At 48.2% G+C, this 26867-nt stretch overlaps 1 protein-coding gene across 6 annotated transcripts in view; it reads right to left on the bottom strand.

Annotated features, from left to right (window-relative positions):
• The window catches only part of LOC142463890 (uncharacterized), a 108890-nt gene that overhangs the window by 68185 nt on the left and 13838 nt on the right, over nt 1-26867 (bottom strand). For 2 of the 6 annotated variants that reach the window (XM_075566715.1, XM_075566718.1), the window contains exon 2: nt 13502-13569. In XM_075566715.1, the coding sequence (XP_075422830.1) occupies nt 13502-13517 (16 nt within the window). In that variant the 5' untranslated portion in view covers nt 13518-13569. Of the gene's footprint in view, nt 1-4063; nt 4125-13501; nt 13570-18264; nt 18507-26867 lie in introns of those variants that run through there. The other 4 variants (XM_075566721.1, XM_075566719.1, XM_075566714.1 and 1 more) reach the window with 3 other exon arrangements.

Here is a 26867-nt window from a genome sequence, read left to right as displayed (position 1 = left end):
TTTGTGAATCTTGGGCAGGAAGTAAAAAACCGGTCTGATTGGATCGGTTTTTAGCAAGTAAGAGAACTCCTTCTCGCCCAAGATTCCTAAACTCTTGGCCTCGCATAGGATGGTTGTGAGTTCCTCTTTATAGGCCGCTGAGGGATCTTGTGCTAGCTTCTCGTAGGTGGTTGAGTCACTTAGAATGCGTTGTGATTCTGAATAATAGTAACTAGTATCCATTACCACAACTCCCCCTCCCTTGTCTGCTGGCTTTATCATGATGCTAGTGTCATTTGTCAGGGTTTTAAGTGCCTTTCTTTCCTCACTATTCATGTTTCCTCTATGTCTGCTCCCTTTTTTGGCTAGTTCTTCAAAGTCGTCCATGATAAGTTTGTTAAAGACCTCTAGGTATTGGCCCTTGGAATGGCTCGGATAAAAGCTTGATTTATTTCTCAAGTTTGAGTGCACAAAGTTATCCTGTTCAGGTGAGTCAACCATATTTCTACCTATTACTGGTACTGCTTGGCCTCCTACTTGACTCGTTGTGCTTTTATTTAGGAAGAACCGTTTAATAGTTAACTGACGTAGGTACTTCTGTGCATCTATGAACAGGTCGAACCCACTTGGACCTCGTGAAGGTGCGAAGTTCAACCCTTTAGCTAGGACTCTTGTCTGAGTCTCATCTAAGGTTTTGGAACTAAGATTGAAAACACCCACCTTCACGAGGTCCAAGTGGGTTCGACCTGTAGAGGTCTTTAACAAACTTATCATGGACGACTTTGAAGAACTACAGTAGCCAAAAAAGGGAGCAGACATAGAGGAAACATGAATAGTGAGGAAAGAAAGGCACTTAAAACCCTGACAGATGACACTAGCATCACGATAAAGCCAGCAGACAAGGGAGGGGGAGTTGTGGTAATGGATACTAGTTACTATTATTCAGAATCACAATGCATTCTAAGTGACTCAACCACCTACGAGAAGCTAGCACAAGATCCCTCAGCGGCCTATAAAGAGGAACTCACAACCATCCTATGCGAGGCCAAGAGTTTAGGAATCTTGGGCGAGAAGGAGTTCTCTTACTTGCTAAAAACCGATCCAATCAGACCGTTTTTTTACTTCCTGCCCAAGATTCACAAAAATCGCCAGCAACCCCCAGGGAGGCCCATTATTTCGGGCATAGGGTCCCTTACCCAAAACTTCTCGGAGTACGTAGACCTGTATCTGCAGAAATACGCTACAAATGCAAAATCGTACCTAAGGGACACGTTACAGGTTCTTAATATTCTATCCACTATACAGTGGCGGGAAAATTACAGGTTAGTAACCTGTGACGTCACTTCGTTGTACACTTCGATAAGGCACACAGACGGATGTACAGCGGTAGCGACAGCCCTTGAAAACGACCCTTTGATCCCACAAGACCAGAAACGTTTTCTAATTGAAGGAATAGAATTTATTCTAACACATAATCTGTTCTGGTTTGATGGGTCAATGTTCCTGCAAAAGTGTGGTACCGCAATGGGGACCAGATTTGCTCCTAGCTATGCCAACATTTTTATGGCACATTGGGAGGAGCAAAATGTTTGGGCTGCCAATCCCTTTGGAGCAAATCTGGTCCTGTGGAAGAGGTATATCGATGATGTGCTCATCATCTGGGAAGGAAGCGATGAAGATCTAGAGCTCTTTTTAGAGCACATTAACAAAAATGAGGTAAACCTCACATTCACGTCGGAGACAAGTACTGATAGCATCAACTTCCTTGATTTAACAATATACATTGAAGGAAATATAATAAAAACTAAAACATTTTTCAAGGAAGTTGATGCTAACAATTTTCTCCTAAACAATAGTTGCCACCACCAAAAATGGCTTAATAACATACCATACGGGCAATTCCGACGCATTAGACGCAATTGCTCGGACATGGATACATTTGAGGAGCAGGCAGGAGTTCTGAAAACAAAGTTTGAGGAGAGAAACTACAAAACCGATATAATCCAAAAAGCTTTCTCTAGAGCAGCACAACTAAGCAAGGAAGAACTGCTGGTGCCCAAACAAAAGATAGAGAAAGCAGATTATATAGTGCCCTTTGTCACAAAATTCAACGACGAGGCTCATAAGATTAAAATTTTTTTAACAAATTGTTAAAATTTTAACAAAGCATTGGCATGTTCTGTGTAAGGATGCTGTTTTAAAGGAGCACTTACCAGAGGCACCAAGGATCATTTTTAAGAAGGCGGAAAATATCAAAAATAAATTAGTACCAAGCACATTCAGAAAAGAAGAAAAGACAAAAATAGTAAGCTGGTTACCAAAACCGATTGTTTTTTTTAAATGTTTTGATTGCAAGGCCTGCAAACAAGCAGGTAAGGAGACACTAGGTTTCAGCTCGAATGTCACCAAAGAAGTTTTTAAAACTAAACATTTTATTACCTGCAGGACCACATTCGTGGTGTATTTGATTGAATGCCCGTGTGGACTCCAGTATGTGGGACGGACCTCAAGAAGTCTTAGAGTCCGCATACTGGAGCACATAGGCAATATCAGAAGAGGCCTAACAACTCACAGTGTACCTGTACACTTCAATCAGGTACATGGGGGAGATCCATCTGGCTTGATCTATAGAGGAATAGAGCTAGTCAACGAAAATTGGAGAGGTGGAGATAGGCTTAAACGATTGAGACAAAGAGAAACGTTGCTCGAAACCTGTTCCTGTTTTGTCCCACGGAGGCTTCCGTAGAAAGTCTCTTCAGCAGCATCTGCAGCCGGGCGGATTAGTTCCAGCTATCTGCACCCCGGACGCGGGGCCGGAGCGGGTTACTGCGAGACTGAATCACACGGAGGAGCCAGGGGATTTTATTTGATTAACATTGCTGAACACAAACAAGAGAGGAGCACAGATCAGCTATAGCCCTGCATGGGAGAAACCAGATGTAATTGACCAGGAATCACCCTGGACAGACTGACTCCACCTTAAAGACATCTGCCCTGCACCCTTACTCACACTGGGCCGTGTGAGTATTTACACTAGTATATAGACACCCTCGGAGATCCCCCTGCACTTATTTGTGGAGGGGTCAGTATTCCGTCATAAAGATACCTTCTTTGGATTGTACTTACACTGGCGACACACTTTATTCGAGCTCGGCTAGTCCCACGAATTCGGGTATACCCGGGTGTATTGAGGTTTGTGACTGTTTTCTGCCCGAGTGCATTGAGTTATTTTCCAGCAGGGATTGAAGCATTTTATTCCCGCTGGCTGTAATACTGCACAGTACATATATATATACTGCATTACAATTCATGAATTTATGCCATCTGGTAGACACGCGAAGCATTGCAGCCTATTAAATCCTAATCATTATCATTTAACAGATCAGCCGCCCATCAGCCAGGCATGAACCCAGGCTGGGAAGGCAAATGCAACGGGGCTTGTCAGAGGGGAGGAGCGGCGCATTCCAGGTATCTGCCAGGTACATACCGGGTATTTGCTCAAATAAAGTGTGTCGGTGCAGTACACACGGCCGTGTAAGTATCTATAGTATTTTACTGTATACTATTATCTTTTAGTTCCTGTCCCAACCCCACTACATTGGGTTTATTCTATGCATGTTCTATCGTCGTTTACGGATGTATACACTGGCGACACACTTTATTCGAGCTGGGCTAGTCCCACGAATTCGGGTATACCCGGGTGTATTGAGGTTTGTGACTGTTTTCTGCCCGAGTGCATTGAGGTATTTTCCAAACAGGGATTGAAGCATTTTATTCCCGCTGGCTGCAATACTGCACAGTATATATATATATATACTGCATTACAATTCATGAATTTATGCCATCTGGTAGACACGCGAAGCATTGCAGCCTATTAAATCCTAATCATTATCTTTTAACAGATCAGCCGCCCGTCAGCCAGGCATGAACCCAGGCTGGGAAGGCAAACACAACGGGGCTTGTCAGAGGTGAGGAGCGGCGCATTCCAGGTATCTGCCAGGTACATACTGGGTATTTGCTCGAATAAAGTGTGTCGGTGCAGTATCTACTGATCCCTCGCTCCCCCTACTCCATTTGTTCTCACGTTTTTATAAGGGCTTCGGACTATCTCTTCTAGGGGTTGAAGCAGAAGGGACCATAGGAATAACTCTGCAAGAAAAGAGAGTAACCACATTTATTGGTGTCATCACTATCTGTTACTAAAGGTAAGCGCCTGGTCTCCCCCATTTACACATTTAATAATGATCAATTTAAAATATGACGCTTATATGGGTGAGTAAGCTAAACTAAAGTAAAAAACAGTCCTAGGTGGTAACTATATAAACCTCTCTGGTAATATTCAAGGGACGAAAAACACCTCTTACAAAATAACCTTCTCTAGCTTGATACTGTACCTGCAATCAGAGCCTCAATGGTGTACAAAATTGACCTGCTCAGATACTGTATGAAGTGACTAGCCCTAGCTTAAATACATTACAAAAATAAGTTGCTTACTGTGTCTTTTAGAATATCAAATTCCACTAAATTTCTTCAGTAAAACACTGACCTATCAATTCATAGGTTCATTTTGACATATCTCTGCAACTAATGAGTCAGATTGTACTAAACATTGCTTAAGGGTCTGTGCACATTTAGATTGATGTGTTACACCTATGTTTAACCCTATACGTGTCACGTTTAAGACACAGCAATTTAGCTACACCTAACAGCCATGTGTACTTCTAGCATATTCACAGTGTCTGATTGCTGGTTGATCTAATGCAGCGGGGCGCAGGCAGCGGGCGGCGATTTTGCCAGGAGCAGAGAAAAGCAGTCGGTAGCGGCAATTTCTCTATCAGCCATTAGGTGGCGCTGTGCTACACAGCTCCAGCAGTTCTTCCTTGTTTCATGCAGCGTGATGAGAGTGTGAGTGTCAGGGTGTGACATGGGGAGGAGGGGGTAAGTGTGACATGGGGAGGGCTGGTGAGAGTGTGACAGTGTGACATGGGGAGGGGAGGTGAGAGTGTGACATGGAGAGGAGGGGTGAGTGTGACAGTGTGACATGGAGAGGAGGGGTGAGTGTGACAGTGTGACATGGGGAGGGGGTGAGAGTGAGTGTGACAGTGTGACATGGGGAGGGGTGGTGACAGTGTGACCTGGGGAGGGAGGGGTGAGTGTGACATGGGGAGGGGGTGAGTGTGGAGGGGTGAGAGTGTGACATGGGGAGGGGGGTGAGTGTGTGAGTGTGACAATGTGACATGGGAAGGGGGTTGAGTGTGAGTGTGACAGTGTGACATGGGGAGGGGGGTGAGAGTGTGACATGGGGAGGGGGTGAGTGTAAGAAGGTGACAGTGTGACATGGGGAGGGGGTGAAAGATATGGGGATGAGAGAGACACTGGTGGGAGGGAGAGAGAGAGAGACACTGTCGGGAGGGAGAGAGAGACTGATGGGAGGGAAAGAGAGACTGGTGGGAGGCAAAGACACAATGGCTGGAGGGAGAGTGTGAGAGAGACACTGGGGGGAGGGAGAGACAATGGCTGGAGGGAGAGTGTGAGAGAGACACTGGGGGGAGGGAGAGAGTGAGAGACACTGAGGGGAGGGAGGGACACTGGGGGAGGGAGAGAGACACTAGGGGGAGGGAGAAAGAGAGAGACACACTGGGGGGAGGAAAAGAGAGAGTGGGGGGAAGGAGGGAGAGACACTAAGGGGAGGGATAGAGAGACACTAGAGGGGGAGTGAGAAATACTGGGAGAGGGAGAGACTGGGAGAGGAGTGTGAGACTGTGGAAAAGGGCAGAGAGGTCCTGATGTGGCGGGGAGAGATTAATAATACAGCATAAATGGGGACGCTATTAGACAAATATCATAATATTTATTTATAAGTAATGTAATTAGTTATAAATACTTTTTTTGTAGATGCGTGGCGGGGGCGTTACAAAGCTGGCTCGCCCGCATTGGCTGAACTAGCTCACGTGCGCTGACGTCATGTGATTTTGATTATCAGGCAGGGGATGGGGGGGCGAGAAATTTCATGGATGAAAAGGGGGGCTCGGCATAAAACGTTTGCTCACCCCTGATCTAATGCATACAGTGCTCGACCTCTCAAGTCTACTACAAAACACTTTTTACCAATATATAGCTCCATAGTGTTACCGCCAGCTGGATTGACTGTAGACTGCCTCACGGGACCGCTGTACCCGACGATGCTCGTTTTGGCGCAAAACACGCCTTTTTCCTGGGGTGAAGTCACAGCGCTAGTGCCTGCCCCTTTATACCCAAAGCGCGTTGCCATAGCAACCCGTTAGCGCTTTGCATTTAGAAAATGCTCATGCATACAAGCGGAAAGAGTGGCACTGAAACACAAGGAGTTTGAACTTGGAGAAAGACAGAATATACAAACCCCTCATTAAGTCCAGACGGGCTTAAAGTATTACGGGTGTATATCCATCTTGCCTCCAGGCGCAAAAGGGCTTTGTCCCAGTCACCCCTTCTAATTGTTTGTGGGATACAGTCTATTGCCTGGAAGATTACACTCCCTGTGTCGCCTCCATGTTTACCTCTCACATGGCGTGATAGTGGTGTGTCAATAGCATTCTGAATTGTGCCTAGGTGTTCTAGTACTCTAACCCTAAACTCTCTTTGGGTTTTCCCCACATCCTTAAGATCGCAAATACAGGTTGCAAATAAATTATTCCCTTTTTTCTACAGTTCATAAATTGTCTTTGTATGAATTGTTTAGTGTCTGCCGAATTACTGAAACTCCTTCTGTTTTGCATAGATGGACAAGCTCTACATCTATGGCACTTGTAGCAACCTTTAGTATTTTTTCCCAGCCATGTTTTACTTGTTCTTGAGAAGTGGCTGCCTACTAAAGTGTCCTTTAGATTTTTTTGGCCTTCGCAGGTAACATTCAGGCGTTTTTTCAAAACGTTTTAAATACCTGTGTCGTTCAGCAGGATGTGCCAGTGTCTTTCAAGCGTACCAACTATTTATTTCCACTGTGCATTGAATGACATAATGCATCTTAACTCTTTTTGTGTATCTGTTTTATTTTTGTTGGTTAGGAGGGTATCCCTGTGGGTTGTTAATGCCCTATGGCAGGCCTTCTTTATACAGCTATTGCTATACCCACATTCAGCAAAATTAGATCTCATTACTTTTGCCTGTGCTTTAAAGTCATTCAGATTTGTACAGTTGCGACGTATGCGCAAAAACTGGCTGATTGGTATGCCACGTTTTAGCCCCAGAGGATGACTATCGAAGCGCAGGTAGCTATTCGTAGCTATAGGTTTAGCAAACCCCATGCTGGTCAGATGACTATCATCCATTTTCATTATCGTGAGGTCTAGAAAGTTGATCTGAGTTTCACTGACCTCACACGTCAATTTCAGATTATAGTAAATAAAGTGCACACAATGCGCACCAGGGATTATAAAAGTATCATTTATTAATAAAAATATTACTGAGGGGATCCAATCCCACCTCAGTAGCAATGGTTATACAACTAGATACAGTTTCAATAAACATGCACCTTGAAATTTTTTTATCTAAATCCATGAATGGCATAACACACAGTAAAAAACAATGAAAATTTAGACAGATATGCACAAGTAAAAAAGGAACAACTGTCCTGACTGATGTATGGTAACACACCTATGAAAAACTGTCTAAGGCTGGCAGGGGGAGACGGATACCTACACTGAAGCTGAGTGCGGGTCCACGGTAACCGTATGAAGATCCGGATCACGGCACCGCAGAGATGGAGTCACCGCATGGGCTTCTTACAGGCTCCATCTCAGCTTGTCAGCAAATACGCACAGGATGACCTGTCGTGACCTCTATGCGTTTCGCACTACGTGCTTCGTCATTAAAATGTAATTCCATTAAAAATTCTGTGAGTTGTGCTTTTGTACCACTCCATAGAAGAAGGATGTCATCTATATAGCGAAGCCATACATCGTCATGACGTGTGTCGATGCACGGCTTCGGAAAATAAACCCATCTCCTCCCACCAACCTAAATACAGGTTTGCGTACATGGGGGCACATGTGGTCCCCATTGTTGTACCTTGTAATTGGAGATAATATTTTGGATCGAAAAGAAAATAGTTCTGACACAATACAAACTGCAAAAGATCGCAGATGAACCCATTATGTTTATTGAAGTTAGAACTTCTTGAAGAGAGATAGTGTCTCACAGCCGTCAGTCCCACATCATGTCTGAGGCCCGGGCCATAGAGGGGGGGGGGGCCGTGCTGCACCGCGCTGACGCTGAGGCTCGCCTGCAGAAGCTGTGCGATTCCATGCACATACAGGCGAGCCAGCGTCCGCGATCGGAGGTGGGGGGAGACTGAGGGAGGCGGGGCAGTGACGTCGCTGGGCCAATCGCCCGCGATGCACTGACGTCGACGTCACGGCGCCGACGTCACGGCGCCGTGACGTTGACGCAGCCACGCTCTCATTGGAGGTTTTCAGCCGACAGGGCGCTGAAAAACAGCTTGGCGCTCGGCTGAAAACTCCAAAGCCTGAGCACGCCTGCGGACGCTCGCGCGAGCCCCCATTCAAGGCATCCTCATTGAGGATTCAGGGGCTCAGCGCTGAGCGTTCGCACGCCTCAGCACGGCCTGTCCTTCAATGGACTCGGCCTCATGCTTGTATACAGTCACTCCATGTCAAAACTCACCAAGAGTGTATGTGGAGTCACTGTAATATCATCCAGATGTGTAAGTACATCCTTGGTATCTCTCACGTAAGAGGGCAGAGCCAAGACAAAAGGTCTTAGAATGTGGCCTATGTATATGCTGGCCCTCTCCGTGAGAGACCCAGGACATACTTGAAAACGAGCGGTAACTCTCAATGTATTACTTCCTAGTAAAACATTTTATAAATAAATAAATAAATTCCGGAGACTATCGGTCGTCCTGGTGGTTTCACAAGTTTTTTGTAAACTTTCGGGATGCTATAGAAAGTGGCTAGAGTTGCTTTTGTCGTCATCAGGTATTCACATTCTTTTTTTAGAAATTACTTTCTCAGTTAAACCTTTCTTCAAAATTGCGGAGAGTTCCTTAGTGAATGCATTAGTTGGGTCCATGCTAAGTACTTTATAGCATTTTCTGACATTCAGAAGTCTTTGATTTTCCGAAATATAATCTACCGTGTATTGAAGCATAATGTTTCCCCCTTTGTCTGCCTGCTTTATAGTTATAGAACCCATATATTTAAGTTCTTTAAGAGCCTTCTTTTCTGAGAGGGTTAGTGTCACGGTAACTTGTGAGAGGCCTATATTATACACCAAAATACCTGGGTTGAACTGAACACGGCCGAGATATGATAAAATATAATTTATTCCTTGAAAAAGGTGAACACACAAGATATACAAATAACAGACAAAATATGCACTTACTTAAGGGTGTTGGACAAGAAAGCCTTCAGGATACAGGATGGGCCCTTTCTTCCACAATACAGGTTCAGATGTAATCATCACGACAATACACGAAGACCATGGGTATAGGCTGAGCCTTGTTTATATACAATCTCAGTCCTATTCCTTAACCTTGGGGCGCCTGGCTGGCTAGCAGATTCCTTTGAAGTAGGATCTCCCTTATCTGCAAGTGTGAATTATGACACTTACAGACCACTCAGGCCCCTTGTTCCTCCGCCCTATTGTATACAATCAGAGCGGTCAACCTTTGATCAGAGGGCTTATGCTAGACAACTTGTCTGCCCTCCTGACCTATTAACATAGCAGATGGGCTCTGCGTTCTCATACCAGACCCAAAATACCATTCACAGTTTAATATCTTCACATATTAAAATAGTCGGTTCTGTTGGGCCCAGTGGGCTGATACTTGCCAGTTTTTCCTGCCGGAAGTGACTCTCCATTGTGGCCAGTTTCAGCCCCCTGTGACCCCCAGAACCAGAGATACACAAATGCAGGTTAAAACACTTTTAAAATACAGGATTCTTCCCTTTAAAAATGCATCTCTGCCTTTCACTCTGTCCCCATTGAAATCAACGGGCTCCGTTGCCATAGGCGTTCAATGGAGCGACTCCGCCGTTGAAGTCAATGGGTTCCGCCGCCATAGACTTTCAATGGGAAAACTCTGCCATTGAAGTCTATGGAAAAACCAAAAATCTTTACATTTGCCCACACTCCGTCTGGTTGTTCGGAGAGGGCTGGAAATGGACATGCATTCAAGCCGGAACCGTGGCTGCATGCAACCCAACTCCCAGCCCTCTGGTCCCTCCAGAACCGGAGATATGGGCTTACACTTTTTACCATTTCGGACTTAGCCGTTTTAACGCTACGCGGCTTTTCCCCATTGGAATCAATGGCCGGCGCCACCATAGACAATGCATGGGCGAGCGCCGCCATTGGATTCAATGGAACCTCCGCTCCACCATTAAAGTCAATGGCGGGACCCTGGTTCATGAGTGCGACCCTTTACGGGGGTCCTTCATTCCCGGACCCGATGGGGGTCGTATGGGGGGGGGGGCTCCTAGGGGCTAGGGGCAAAAAGAATTTTATTCCCAGGTGCCCTAGAACCTAAGATTCCCATGCCACTTGTCGTTGAACTTGAACTAACAGTGATCAAAGCTCTCTTTTAGAAAATGTTTCCGCTATTGCGGTCTGCGGTTTGGATGGCTGCCAACCTGTTCCTGGAGGTCGGCGTCGAGGAATCCCCATTGAAGTCAATGGCCCCATTGACTTACAATGGGAAACCGCCGCTCCTCCTCTCGGACGCCACCTGCTGGTCGTCGCTGGAAAACAGATCCAAAACCGCCACTTCTGCCATTGGAATGCATAGAGCCTCAATGGCGACCTATGGAAGGCTGCAAACTGGAGCCTGAAAAGGCGGGAAAAGGGAACAAAGGGCTATAGTCACTGAATTAACATTAACCCCTTCCCTCTCGCAACAACTCTAGTGTATGTGTAGGCGCAAACACTGGAACAGAAACAATACATTTTAACAGGGGAATATACATTGGGATTCTGAAGCAGGCTAAAACACATTTCTGGACCGCAGTCCAGTTAACCCCTTGCTTCCCAAGTGAGAGCAGGGGGTGGCCAAATGGGGTGTAACCCCTTTAATCCCGGGCCAAACCCCCTCTCCCATGACAGTTAGATTGGTAAATGTATCATTTGGATGGATACTTTCTAGTTCCTTTGTTACAAGGTTCACAAAGGTAGAAACAATTGACCTGCAGCTATACAGTTCTTTAGGTAATTAGAGATTGCACACATGAAACTATTGAAGTAAAAAAAGACTTAACTGCAGCTTTAAGGGTCTGTGCACATTTAGAATGATGTGTTACACCTATGTTTAACCCTATAAGTGTCACGTTTAAGACACAGCAATTTAGCTACACCTAACAGCCATGTGTACTTCTAGCATATTCACAGTGTCTGATTGCTGGTTGATCTAATGCATGCAGTGCTTGACCTCTCAAGACTGCGACAACACACTTTTTTTTAACAATATTCAGTTTTAGCATAACATTTTTGTTGTAAATGGTTCCCTATCTATCATCCATGGTGATGAAACTAAGGAAATAGAAGGCAATAGAACCATTTACAACATAATTTCTATGCTAAAACTGAATATTGGTAAAAAGTGATTCTTCAGAGTTTCTCAAGGCAAAGATAAAGAAGAAAAAGAAGGGTGTCTGTTCAATTATAGTGGAATCTACAGAAGGCATTAAAGATCACCCTTTAACCTCAGGAAAGCCTGCATTAGATGAAAGAGATATGCTGCAGCCTACGGCAACTCACAGAATCATCCAAGGAATAGTGGAAGAGAAAAAGGATGCCTTTAACCAAGGTAAAGATGCCTTAACTCAGGCACTTCAATCTGCATGGAATAAGATCGATTGCCTCTGTGGACGACTTGATAAAGAGCAAGAGGCCAAGGCTGCACTACAAAAGTGTCTGTCCACAGCAATTGATAAGTGTGTAGTCCAGCAGAAATAAAGGGATCAGTTGAAGAGTGACAGGGTGATCTTGTCAAGTATACTGGAGAAGGCATACGCTGATTCTGCCACGGACCAGAGTTTCATTAATCAAGTTGGCACAGCGCTGGAACCCTCACAGAAGGAAGTTCAAAGGCTTAGTACAGAGCTGGAACCCTCTAAGGAGAGGAGTTGCCACTTTAACACAGAACTATGTTCAATGAGAAAGATCTTCAAAGGGTTAAATTGCAGTTTTGAAACTGTAACTCAAGAGTGCAAGCATCTCTATGTCCGAGTCAGTGAAAGAGATAAAAGACACCATGAATTAGGAGAGGAGAAGAAACAATTGGCCCAGGAAAAATTAGATGTACAGGCAGCACTGCAGAATGCAGAGAAAGTGCTGCAAGAAGAACGTGTCTCCCTGGAGCAGTGCACGCAAGCAGAAAACATGATGCAGAGCCAGCTGCAAGAACTGCGTGTGAGTCTGCAGGATGCCAAGAAGAACCAGGTGAATGCTGAGGAGAAGCAGCGAGTTCTGCAGGAAGAAAGTATCTACACTGCTAACAAAGTAAAAATGCTGCAAGAGCATTTGAATACCCAGTGTGTCCCCAGAGAGCAGCATGAGGAGCTGAAGGCCACACTGAGGGAGCATGAGGTGGTCCAGAAACTGAACAGCTCGAGGAGCAGAGGCACTGCTCCATCCCCAAAAGTCAGTACACTCAGGAGGAAGAAACCTGGAAAGGCAAGCTGCTTGGACCCTAGCGAAGGAATTGGCATAGCTCTAAAATGTAATGAGGGAGGTGTGGAAACAAGTTCAACGCGAGCACAGTGAAGAGATGAAGGTCCTGAGAGGAGAATTGCAGGATGCACTCATGAAACAGGGGTCTCTTGCTGAGGAGTGGAAATTGCAAAAAGCCTAGAAGTGGAAGAGCTAAAGCTGGCAGCTGAACACACATCCCAGCAACTCACAGCGTTGCAGGTGCAGATTGCTGAGCTCAAGATACAGCTTGCCAAAAAAGAAGATAATGAGGAGGTGTCCGTTTAGTGGCCGGCCTGACACTGCGCTACGAGGTCAAAATAGCCTATGCCTGCGAATTTCTGGACCACACGGCCCGTGAGGGGGTCCGGCTGTGCTGGAGCTGGACAAGGTCCGGGAGGAGTACCGGCAGCTGTAGGTAAGAAATAAAGAAATGGAAACAGATTTAAGCCTGGCTCTGAGTCAGCTCTGAGATATAGAATCGCGACTCAACTCCAAAGGAACTGAACTGGCAACTGCATTGAGTGGAAAAAGTGCAGAAGGACAGCTTCAAGAGCTGAAAACTCAAATAGCTGGTCTTAAATGCTCTTTAAACTATATCACGAAACAGCACAAGACTAGGACAGTACAAACGGATTCCGGACATCAGACAGAATTCAAAAGCAAGCTGGCAGAGGCTTTGCAAGACCTGAGCAAGGTTAACAAGGGACAGACATTTAATGCTAAATTTGAGTCTGGAGTTATGAAGTTGGAGAAAGAGATATGTTGGTCACAAGAGCAGACACAGATATTCCCTCCTTACAAATTTCAAAGCCACCACAATATCTACTATACTCACTTAAGTGTGGATCCATGCTGGTACCGCTGGAGGTTTCTTTATTTATATTTGATGGGTGACCACTGTGCCTGTATAAAAAAAGAAGAACTGTAATTTATATGATCTATTATCTTGGACAACAGCATTTAGTATAAGCTTTCAAGCCTTAGCTTATTAACACAAAACAACCTCAAAGGCTCAACAGCCATAAGAATAGCGATATCCTCTTAGTGCAACATAGTAACAAACTGTACAGTTCTATAGCATGAATAAAAAGCAGATACATCTGGTGCTGTTTTTTCTCCCTTTTGGCATCAGAAAGACTGATAAATGCTCCCGATACTCTCTCAGGTTCAGCAGTTCTGCTCCATACTGACACGGTCTCCATTTTCTAATTCATACGGTGAGAAGTGGTATTGCCATAAGTTCCCCTCACCTGACCCCCACTTCTTACCATATTAAATAGGGGGCTGACATGATACGGTGTTGACCAAACTTCCAGGGATTGCCAAACACCAGGCAGAACACAAGAATTAAATAAGCCAGAGTTTAGTTAACCCAAGCCAACAGTAAACTGCTCGCATTTGGATGGTAAGCTATTCGGGGCAGGTACTCCCTTTCCTATTTTTACTTTCATGTCTGAAGTGCTTATTCCCACCATGCGTTATATTATAGTCATGTGTATTACTGCTGTGAAGCGTTATGTACCTGTATGGCGCTATATAAATAAAGCTATGCATACATACAAACAGAACTCAGCAATAGCATAGTAAAGGGGAAATGCAGGGGAACTCCTAGCTCGTTAGGTGAAGAGCGTTGCCGAAGCCAGCTTATCCTCATTGCCCCTGTCAATGTTCCAAATTGACAAACAGGGTTCAGTTGATAATAAGTAGTTTATTTCAATACATAGTATAGTATGATCATACTCATTCAAAAGTCTACAAGACTCTCTCTGCCAGGGAGTGTCCAGGCTGCCTCTTTGTATATTCTTGGTTCCTTTGTCTAAAATAGTAACTAGGCAGATTATACTAACCACTCCATAATTCTTAAACCAATCATATTACAGCTCATTAAACCTCGTTAAAACTAGCCTCAAAACAACTATGAATAGGTTCCAGGTACCAAGTCTCTCTAGGAATGTGGGGGTTACTTTAGGCACATTCGTAAATCAACTTAGGAGCGAAATCTTCCATTTACACCAGACACATTCTTTCACACAAAATGGACACTGAAGACAACAGATTTCACAAAATGGAAACTGAACATCACTTTCTCCAGAGACCCCCCTAGTCCATTTAAAAAATATATCGACAGTATCTTAATTTCAGCAATATTATTTTGTCACCTCTGTCTTGATTCATTTGTACTGCGGTAACAAGGATGGCCACGACAGGGTCCGCAGTTCTCACAGACTCAAAGACTACCCAAGAACAACTATGGAGCTCTGATCGGCTTCGGCTTTCATACTTTTCCGGCATCCAACTGAAGGCATGGAAGCATGGAAGACGAAGACTTGTAATATAGTGCGCTCTGGTGCGTGTGCAGGCGCGCACGGCATTGCGCTTGCACGTGGCGCGGCGAAAATACAATTCTCTTGTAGTTTCTCTGGTCTGCCACGCCACCGCACACGGCCGTGCGCATCTCGACTGTATCAACATCAGCCTCCCACAGTAAATTGTAACTGACCCGCGAGCGCACGGTAGCGCAACAACGTGCTCTATATTACAGACCTGATAAGCAGAGACCTTTACTCCACTTAGCCAAAGAAACCCAATGTGTTGGCTGGACACAGTAGCCTTCATCAAGGGTGGGGCCCAACCTTTGTGTCTAGCTGCAACATTGGTTTCCTTCGGCTTAATAACATTATCTAAAATAGAAGTTTGTTGTGCCTCCTCTTCATCTACCTTCATATTCTAGGATTATATGGGCCATACAGAGAAGCCCCTTTGGAGAAGTGAGCACGACCATTGCAATTTGATATAACTTCTATAAGGAGTACATGGGGAAGACCAATTTCTCTGCATATTTAAAAAGAACCCATCACACCCATAACACAGATCAAGTACAACTGTGTGTCTTTTATATGAACCTGCCCTAAGATTGTATACTTGTCCCTAATGACCTCTATCACCCAGAGTGTGATCTGCATCAGGGCCTCTGTATAAACAGAGTGGGAACTTTCTAAATACAGAACAATACTTCATATGTAGGAAGGAGAAGAGTTGGTACTAATGCTACAATACAAATACCCCTGCAGGCTTTTTTTTTCTATGTCTTGATTTTCATCCTGTTGGCCAATTGAAGAAGTTTGATAAAAAAAATATATATATTTTTTTGTTAATGTCCATTTATTAACAGAAAACTGTTCCCTACAACTCTAGCCACATGAATAGTAAAGAATTGTTGTTTTTCATTTTTGCACTGCAAATTAATTTCATGATACATTTCTTAAAAATCTCTGAATGGGCAACTGATTGTTTCATCAATTACCCAGATGTAACCCTTTAAACAATGTCTCTGACTTCTAGGAGGCGCGCCTTCAAGATGGCTGCTTAACACCGACGCTCCCTGCCTGGCCGTTCATAATAAAAAAACATCCTCCTCCTGACAATTTCAATTGTTGGTATTACCTACTGTGGATTGTAGGGCAAATTTAGGGCTCTCCTTTGAGACCTGTATTGTCTGTTATGGTTCTCTCCCTGGCTGTCAAGCTATCAATATTAAAGCAGCAAGACTTTTCCTTTTTATTAAAAAAAAAAAAAATTAGTTGTGTAGTATTAGATGATACTTACTGCATTTTTCCAAATATTTTTTTTCCAACTCTAATGCCTTTTTTGAATGAGGATTATTAATGTAATGAACATCCTTTGGCTGCTTTACATCCATTCAGCAAGTCACATCCACTGCCTCTTTTGAAACAGGCTCCGACACACCTTTTTGAGCTCTGCCCATTGGCAACAATGTATCCCAAACAGATCTGTTGCAGTGTTGCCAGAAATAGACCGTCTACTGCTGAGCTGAAAGCTGTACCAATGTGTTACACTTAGTAATATGTTACACTGCATCTGTAGCATTTCACTGTCACAAATTTCGATAGCCCAGGGAGGAGGGTATTCGCAGGAGAACGGATCGATCAGCAGTGTAGCCAGGACTGCTGCTCTAAGGCCGTGATTATAGTAGCAGCGATGGCGCGCACCTCAGAAACAAATTAGTGAATATCAATGAGATCGGCCATAGTATGAGCAGAGCGATCGCGCGACAGATTTTTCAACCTACAAATGATTTTGTTTTCTTCGCGCGGCGTAAGCGGTTTAGCCAATGAGGGCAAACCAGCTTCGTGATGCATTCGCCACACCACGCCGCCGCGCAATGACTGAGCACAAATCTCTCGAGCGACAAGCGCGGGACACCATGCGCTCTGTCGCGCGTCAACTATAAACGCAGCGACCTGCTATGTGTCTTCCCTGTGACTGCAATATCTGCACCAGCCTGAGGCTGCCCTGCTCGTTTCACAGATCAGCAATAAATGTAATACAGGCACTCCAGTGGGCTTTTGAAAAAATGGGAAATAATGTTATTTCAAAGGATCGACAAAGGATCTATCAAGATGTAGGTCCGTGTGAGGACCGAAACGTCAATCCTTTGAAATAAAATGATGTCTTAATAATACACGTGTAAGGCTCTTCTGTATCTTCATTCTCTTTACTATTGTAAACAGCAGGTTTGCTTTTCAAATGTTGTTAATTAGGGGGATTTCCCTTTTATAGAAACAGAAACTGCAAAGTCCAGTACACTGCTACAGAGCCTATATACCGCAATGTTCACCAATCACTAAAGGAACAATATCACTTTTTATCGTCGTTACAACCACGATGAACCCCAAGGGGTTTAATAATAATTTCTAAGTAAGTTCACATTGGTGGACATATTTCAGGAATCCGGCAAAGGTTATCCCATAAATATGTCTCTGCTCCTTTGCCCCGTTTACATTTTACACTCACAGTAACGTTGCGGTATCTGCCACCGGTGCACCCGGCTCCACAACCAGTGAGGATCTACTGACAACCAAATACAAGCTCTCCAGTGCTCTGTCCAAAAGTGTGCAGTGTTTTACAGAGGGCAAAAAACAGCGGTAAAGACCAACATGCAATATATACCTGCAAAAATCAGTTGATACATAATGACACCTCCCCTATTCTTCTCTGCAGCCACAGAGAGTTTGGTGTCACAAACCATTGTGTATATTGTTGCTAAGCAACAGCTGCTAGGTGCAGCTACTGTAGTGAACATTTTGTGACCGAGTCTTCAGATAAAAAGGAAAAACGTTACATTAAAGAGTACACAATAAAGAGCCATTGTATATATATTGGTGTCAAAGGTGTGCCACATTAATGTTGTGGTAGTTGTGATGAAATAAAATTCGGTGCACAAGTCAATTAAAAAACAAAGTCATGTACAATGTTTATATCTTGTATATACATAATAAATCAAAGGGGAAAGGAGGTGGGGAATGCAGGGGCTTTTCATATAGACCAAATTGTTTAGTTATTTGTCGAATAGAAACAACACTATTCATATGTGTTTGTATCAGACAATTAACGAAACAATTTGATCTACCGGTATATGAAACGATCCTGCATTCCCCCTTCCCCTTTTAATCTTGACAAAGGTCCTAATAAGGACTGAAACACAATCCTAGAATAAAACACTGCACTCTTCTGAAAAGACCACTGCAGTGCCTGCTTGTTAGTTATATAGCCTGGGTCCCCTGTTTCTCCCCTTACCTTTCCATAGGCAGCGGAGGCTGGGGAGAGTGCACAGTAGCAAGTGCAAGCGGCAGCCATTAGAGTACAGCACATCAGGGGAACTACAAGTCCGAGCAGCCTCAGGGACTGCAGACCACATGTTCCCAGGCAACCAATAGGGCTGAGAGATGCATGGCAGTTAGAATTCTGACAGTTGGGGTTCTGACAGTTGGAGCCAGGACAGAGAAAGGGAAGGTAGGGTCTGGGTGTCAGTGGCATCCAGACTTGGCCAGATTAACCCTTTAGGTCCAAGATAGGCCCCACTCATCTAATCAGATTGTGGCTGCTACAAAGAAACCCCTAGCTAGGGACATTTTCCCTGTAGCTGTATATAGTTCGTGTATATATATATATATTCACCTCACGCAGAGGCAGGAAAGAGGAAGAGGGTGAGAGAATGGGTGGGGGAGAGAGGGTGAGTGGAGGTGGGGGGGAGAGAGTGGACGGGGGGAGAGAGTGTGGACGAGGGGGGAGAGAGAGTGGAGGGGGGAGAGTAGAGTGGAGGGGGGAGGGTAGAGTGGAGGGGGGAGGGTAGAGTGGAGGGGGAGGGTAGAGTGGAGGGGGGAGGGTAGAGTGGAGGGGGGAGGGTAGAGTGGAGGGGGAGGGTAGAGTGGAGGGGGGAGGGTAGAGTGGAGGGGGGAGGGTAGAGTGCAGGGGGGGTGCAGGGGGGAAAGTGCAGGGTGGGTAGTGCAGGGGGGGGAAGTGCAGGGGGGGGAAGTGCAGGGGGGGGAAGTGCAGAGGGGGGAGTGCAGAGGGGGGATAGTGGAGGGTGGAGAGTGGAGGGGAGGAGGGGTGGGGGAGAGAGGAGGGTAGAAGGGGAGAGATATGAGGAGAAGAGGGGATAGAGAGAAGGGGGAGAGAATGGAGGAGGGAAGATAGGGGGAGTAGGAAAGAGGGGGAGACAGGAGAGGAGGGAGAGAAGGTGCGGTGGAGAGAAGGTGCTGGGGACAGAGGGGGGCAGAGAAAGGAGGTGGTAGAGGAAGGGGGGGAGAAAAATGGTGAGGAGAAATAAAGGGGGTGAGGGGGGAGAGAGGAGGAGAGGATAATGTGAGGGAGGAGTTCATGTGACACCTAGGCAGTGTGCTTGTGATACTGGGTGTGTGGTAGCGCTGCCAACAGTAATGCCAAAGGGGGCAGTAGGGCCAGGCTTGTGAGGAAGTGTGAAGAGCTCCGTCTTTGCCATGTTAAGTTTGAGTCTGTGGAGGGCCGTCCAAGATGATACAGCGGAGAGACATTCAGAAATGTTGGTCTGTACAGCAGGTGTAAGGTCTCGGGTTGAAAGGTAAATGGTGTGTGTCACCAGCATAGAGGTGATATTTGAACCTAAGAGATGTAATAAGGTCACCTAGAGCAGCGGTGCATATACTGGGGGGGGCGTGCCCCCCCGGGGCGGCGGGAGATTTGTCTGGGGGGGGGGGGCGCAGGCGGTTGCAGAGGTCCCGCTCTCTTCCCCAGGCATTTAAATTAAATGCAGGGGGATCGCGTGTGGCCTCTGCAACTAACTTACTGGGATTCTGAAGAGCTGCAGGGACGCGGTGCCATGCGGAGGGACGTCACGCCCATCACCATGGCAACTGGGTCACGTGACATCACCCCGCGGTGTCATTTGACGCCGCCGAACAAGGTGAGGGGGACGTGAGAGCAAGGGGGAGCAGGCAGGGGGGCGCAGCTGAAAAAGTTTGCGCTCCCCTGACCTAGAGAGTGTGTAAAGAAAAAAAAGGGAGGTCCAAGGACAGACCACCATCTCTATATGGAGGAGCATACTGTACTATACAGAGAGACACAGACCAAAGCACACACTGCTACCTGTATGTGACTGGGCTCTCCCTGTTCTCACTGAGCAGCTGTAGTTTTGCACAGCAAATGGAGGGGATGTGGGGGGGGGGGGGGTGGGGGCCTTCTTCTGGTTGCTGCTCAATCTCCAGCTCTGCACAGACCTCCCCTTCCTCCCCCTGTATCAAGGACACCCTCTTTAAAACTAGGACATTTTACACAGTGAATGCAGCCGGTACTTGGGACATCAGAGCACAGTCAGACCAGGACTCTCCCCAGGCAAACATGTGCCAGCCTCACGCAGAGCCAGTGGTGGGATTCAAATTTTTTAGCAACAAGTTCTCTCTCACCAGGGGGGGGGATGTTTTGTGTTTATGTTGTTTTTTTTTAATGTTTTATTCCGTTGAACAGGACTGCACAAGGGGGGGGGGAGAGACCAGAGCCCCTCTCACATTTCTCACAGCCCCCCCTCCCATCTCTCCCAGCCCCCCTCCCATCTCTCACAGCCCCCCTCCCATCTCTCCCAGCCCCCCCTCCCATCTCTCCCAACCCCCCTCCCATCTCTCCCAGCCCCCCCTCCCATCTCTCCCAGCCCCCCCTCCCATCTCTCCCAGCCCCCCCTCCCATCTCTCCTGCCCCCCTCACATCTCTCCCAGTCCCCCCACCCCTCACATCTTTCCCAGCCCCCTCACATCTTACATCTCTCCCAGCCGCCTCACATCTCTCCCAGCCCCCCTCACATCTCTCCCAGCCCCGCCCCCCTCACATCTCTCCAAGCCCCCCCCCTCACATCTCTCCCAGCCCCCCCTCACATCTCTCCCAGCCCCCCTCACATCTCTCCCAGTCCCCTTCACATCTCTCCCAGTCCCCCTCACATCTCTCCCAGCCCCCCTCACATCTCTCATCTCTTCCAGCCCCTCTCACATCTCTCCCAGCCCCTCTCACATCTCTCCCAGCCCCCCCCTCACATCTCTCCCAGCCCCCCCCTCACATCTCTCCCAGCCCCCCTCACATCTCTCCCAGTCCCCCTCACATCTCTCCCAGCCCCCCTCACATCTCTCATCTCTTCCAGCCCCTCTCACATCTCTCCCAGCCCCCTCACATCTCTCCCAGCCCCCTCACATCTCTCCCAGCCACCCTCACATCTCTCCCAGCCCCCCTCACATCTCTCCCAGCCCCCCCTCACACATCTCTCCCAGCCCCTCTCACATCTCTCCCAGCCCCCTCACATCTCTCCCAGCACCTCTCACATCTCTCCCAGCCCCCTCACATCTCTCCCAGCCCCTCACATCTCTCCCAGCCCCTCACATCTCTCCCAGCCCCCTCACATCTCACATCACTCCCAGCCCCCTCACATCTCACCCAGACCCCCTCACATCTCTCCCAGTCCCCTTCACATCTCTCCCAGTCCCCCTCACATCTCTCCCAGCCCCCCTCACATCTCTCATCTCTTCCAGCCCCTCTCACATCTCTCCCAGCCCCTCTCACATCTCTCCCAGCCCCCTCACATCTCTCCTAGCCCCCCTCACATCTCTCCCAGCCCCTCACACATCTCTCCCAGCCCCCCCTCACACATCTCTCCCAGCCCCCCTCACACATCTCTCCCAGCCCCTCACATCTCACATCTCTCACAGCCCCTCTCACATCTCTCACAGCCCCTCTCACATCTCTCCCAGCCCCTCACATCTCTCCCAGCCCCTCACACATCTCTCCCAGCCCCTCACATCTCACATCTCTCACAGCCCCTCTCACATCTCTCCCAGCCCCTCTCACATCTCTCCCAGCCCCTCACACATCTCTCCCAGTCCCTCACACATCTCTCCCAGCCCCTCACACATCTCTCCCAGCCCCTCACATCTCACATCTCTCACAGCCCCTCTCACATCTCTCACAGCCCCTCTCACATCTCTCCCAGCCCCTCTCACATCTCTCCCAGCCCCTCACACATCTCTCCCAGCCCCTCACACATCTCTCCCAGCCCCTCACACATCTCTCCCAGCCCCCTCACATCTCTCCCAGTCCCCCTCACATCTCTCCCAGCCCCTCTCACCAGCCCCACTCACATCTCTCCCAGCCCCTCTCACATCTCTCCCAGCCCCTCACATCTCACATCTCTCACAGCCCCTCTCACATCTCTCCCAGCCCCTCTCACATCTCTCCCAGCCCCTCACATCTCACACCTCTCACAGCCCCTCTCACATCTCCCCCAGCCCCTCTCACATCTCTCCCAGCACCTCTCACATCTCTCCCAGCCCCCTCACATCTCTCCCAGCCCCCCTCACATCTCTCACAGCCCCTCTCACATCTCTCCCAGCCCCTCACACATCTCTCCCAGCCCCTCACACATCTCTCACAGCCCCTCTCACATCTCTCACAGCCCCTCTCACATCTCTCCCAGCCCCCCCTCACACATCTCTCCCAGCCCCTCACATCTCACATCTCTCCCAGCCCCTCTCACATCTCTCCCAGCCCCTCTCACATCTCTCCCAGCCCCTCTCACATCTCTCCCAGCCCCTCTCACATCTCTCCCAGCCCCTCTCACATCTCTCCCAGCCCCTCTCACATCTCTCCCAGCCACCCTCACATCTCTCCCAGCCCCCCTCACATCTCTCCCAGCCCCCTCACATCTCTCCCAGCCACCCTCACATCTCTCCCAGCCCCCCTCACATCTCTCTCAGCCCCCTCACATCTCTCTCAGCCCCCTCACATCTCTCCCAGCCCCTCTCACATCTCTCCCAGCCCCTCTCGCATCTCTCCCAGCCCCTCACACATCTCTCCCAGCCCCTCACATCTCACATCTCTCACAGCCCCTCACACATCTCTCCCAGCCCCTCACATCTCACATCTCTCACAGCCCCCCTCACATCTCTCACAGCCCCTCTCACATCTCTCCCAGACCCTCTCACATCTCTCCCAGACCCTCTCACATCTCTCCCTGAACCTCTCACATCTCTCCCAGCCCCTCCTCCCATCTCTCCCACCCCCCCTCACCAGCCCCTCTCACATCTCTCCCAGCCCCTCTCACCAGCCCCTCACATCTCTCACAGCCCCTCTCACATCTCTCCCAGCCCCTCTCACATCTCTCCCAGCCCCTCTCACATCTCTCCCAGCCCCTCTCACATCTCTCCCAGCACCTCTCACATCTCTCCCAGCCACCCTCACCAGCCCCTCACATCTCTCCCAGCCCCTCTCACCAGCCCCTCTCACATCTCTCCCAGCCCCTCTCACCAGCCCCTCTCACATCTCTCCCAGCCCCTCTCACCAGCCCCTCTCACATCTCTCCCAGCCCCTCTCACCAGCCCCTCTCACATCTCTCCCAGCCCCTCTCACCAGCCCCTCTCACATCTCTCCCAGCACCTCTCACATCTCTCTCAGCCCCCCCTCACATCTCTCCCAGCCCCTCTCACATCTCTCCCAGCCCCTCACACATCTCTCCCAGCCCCTCTCACCAGCCCCTCTCACATCTCTCCCAGCCCCTCTCACATCTCTCCCAGCCCCTCTCACATCTCTCCCAGCCCCTCACCAGCCCCTCTCACATCTCTCCCAGCCCCTCTCACCAGCCCCTCTCACATCTCTCCCAGCCCCTCTCACCAGCCCCTCACATCTCTCACAGCCCCTCTCACATCTCTCCCAGCCCCTCTCACATCTCTCCCAGCCCCTCTCACATCTCTCCCAGCACCTCTCACATCTCTCCCAGCCACCCTCACCAGCCCCTCACATCTCTCCCAGCCCCTCTCACCAGCCCCTCTCACATCTCTCCCAGCCCCTCTCACCAGCCCCTCTCACATCTCTCCCAGCCCCTCTCACCAGCCCCTCTCACATCTCTCCCAGCCCCTCTCACCAGCCCCTCTCACATCTCTCCCAGCACCTCTCACATCTCTCCCAGCCCCCCCTCACATCTCTCCCAGCCCCTCTCACATCTCTCCCAGCCCCTCACACATCTCTCCCAGCCCCTCACACATCTCTCCCAGCCCCTCACACATCTCTCCCAGCCCCCTCACATCTCTCCCAGCCCCCTCACATCTCTCCCAGCCCCCCCTCACATCTCTCCCAGCCCCCCCTCACATCTCTCCCAGCCCCTCTCACATCTCTCCCAGCCCCCTCACATCTCACATCTTACCCAGCCTCCCTCACATCTCTCCCAGCCCCTCACACATCTCTCCCAGCCCCTCACACATCTCTCCCAGCCCCCCTCACATCTCTCCCAGCCCCCCTCACATCTTTCAAAGCCCCCCTCACATCTCTCAAAGCCCCTCTCTCATCTCTCCCAGCCCCTCTCTCATCTCTCCCAGCCCCCCTCACATCTCACCCAGTCCTCCCCCCCATGCCTACCTGGGTGGACACAGGCACGGGGAGGGTTCCCCTAGCTTAAAGAATTAGCCAGTAGCAGAATCTCGAGTCAGAGCAGGAGCAGCAGGGGGAGAGGAGCGCTGTATAGCAGCAGACAGGAAGTTCCGGGTCAGGCTGCTAGATGGCGCACCTCCCCTGCAGTCCTGCTCTGACTCACTCAAGTGATTCTATTACCGGATAATACTTTAAGCCCGCCGCTGCCGCATACCATCTCCCGCTGCCGCCTGTTAAGCACCGGTTCAGCGAACGCCAGAAATCCTAGGAACAGGTTCGCATGAACTGGTGCGAACCGGCTGAATCCCACCACTGCACAGAGGTACAGACAATAGCACACACATGATGTTGGTGATGTTGGTGATGTTGGTAAACCCTAACCAATACTTTCCTTAATCTAATTACTTTCTAACACTATTTAATAACTTTCCAAAATGTGACTCAAATGCTTCCGAATGTGAATTCCAAATGTAAAATAAAACTTCCCAATCTGTGATAACCCATCCAGTAGCAGAGGTTCCCCCTTCACTATCAGAAGCTCAGACACTCAGGCTCCTGTGTGTAAGGCCCGTAATATAGTGGGCGCGCTTGCTGCGCCGTGCGCACGCGCAGTAGTAATAGTTGGCTGTGGTTAGCCAGCCATTGTATGCTAGGGCCGCGCGCGCACGGCAGTGAGCATGGAGCCGGGCGATAGCGGGGAAGACTCAAAAAGTAAGTATCTGCGCGCTACCGCCGCTGTAATGTATGTGTGTATGTATGTATGTACAATGTTAATAAATATTTTATTCTTACCAATGTGTCTTTTTTTTTTTAATTTAAAAATATATAATAAATTACACATATACAGTACACACACACACACCCCACATTAAAGTACACAATGGGACCGGAGCATGTATGTAAAGCGAAAATGTACTTAAAGTGAAGCACTACCTTTTTTCCACGTATCGATGCATGTACTGTACTGAAATCGTCATACACGTGCATAACTGATGTAAATAACACATGTGTAACAGGCTCTATAGTCTCCCCGCTTGTGCACAGCTTCGGTACAGGTAGGGAGCCGGTATTGCTGTTCAGGACGTGCTGACAGGCGCATGCGTGAGCTGCCGTTTGCCCATTGGGCGATATGTAGTTACTCGTGAGTGTACTTAAAGTGAGTGTCCTTAAACGGGGTATGCCTGTACATACACACACACACACACAGACCACTGCAAACTTGTCGCTCCCGGCAGCTCGGACCACCATACACACAAATAGTGTGCGTCATGTGCATGTGCGTGCGCACAGGCGCGCCCACACATACCATAGAACAAGCCTAAGGAAGCTCAGAACAGCACTGGGATAATGTGCACAGGTCACACAGGACAGGGAAAGGAAGGAGGAGAGATGCACTTATCCAACAGCACAGGCTGAAGATCTCTCTGCCGGGGTGTACAATGTGAGGGACTCAGGAAAAGGGACTTCGAGGCAGCAGCAGTGTTTCCACTTTCGGATTTCCTGGTTCAAACAATACATTTCCTGTTTTTTTCACGGTCAAGAGATCAAATTTCCCCATCCAAAAATGTGTTCAAAAGGCGATTATAAGTAGATTTAACACCTGAAGGAGAACAAGAGACGCCTCTCTGTGTGATTCCGTTCTCTGTGACTGTTCTGCAGCTTAAAAAAACCTGCCGCAGTCAGTGTGCGAGTCTGTGCCTCCCTGCCCTGTGGGCTGGCTAACATATTATGGTCATTATGGTGATATAATACATATTGAGGGATATAGCCCGGACTGTGGGGCATTCCTATTTGGTGGTGACGTATTAATTATGCATCGAGCATTTCACACCACATTGTCTTAAACCAACAGAGTGCTTCATTGTCCCAGCTGTTGGACAGACACCCCAAGATCTCACCGCCGCAGTTTGAATGATCCGACACCAGAGGGAGGAGATGTAGAGACGTGATTCAGAGTTAATCCAAGGAGCTTTATCTGGCACACATCTCACTTCCACACAATATAAGTCAACTGCCGGTGCTCACGGTATCTGGGATTGTCCTGTAAATCCCAAGGGTTTGCACAAGAATAAAGGATGATCCAGGCAAATGATACATTTAATTCAGCTTAGAAACCAACGTTGAGTGCAATGCACTCTTTATCAAGGTGAGGGCCTTTAATTAAGTTGAATTAAATTTCTCATTTGCTAAGTCCTTGTGCCTGGATCATCCTTTATTCTTGAGACGTGATTCAGAGCCAGACGCCACTAGATCTGATGAGACGTGGGCGGTCAGCTGACGAAGTCGGATTGACCGAACAGCGGCACTGAGATCTTGTCCTGACCAGGGAGATTGAGTCTCTGCCATCCTCCTATGTTTTAAAAACCTTTGAAGAGTTGACAGCGTATGAGTGCACATTTCTATATGCGTGATAAATTGTTTCTAAATTGCAAATGATTCTCTGCACTATTACTTGCTCTCTCTAT

The sequence above is a fragment of the Ascaphus truei genome, chromosome 12 (genome assembly GCF_040206685.1).
Source record: "Ascaphus truei isolate aAscTru1 chromosome 12, aAscTru1.hap1, whole genome shotgun sequence".
Taxonomy (NCBI): domain Eukaryota; kingdom Metazoa; phylum Chordata; class Amphibia; order Anura; family Ascaphidae; genus Ascaphus; species Ascaphus truei.
Note: the sequence above shows the minus strand (reverse complement) of the source record. Positions and strands in the feature narration are given on the sequence as shown.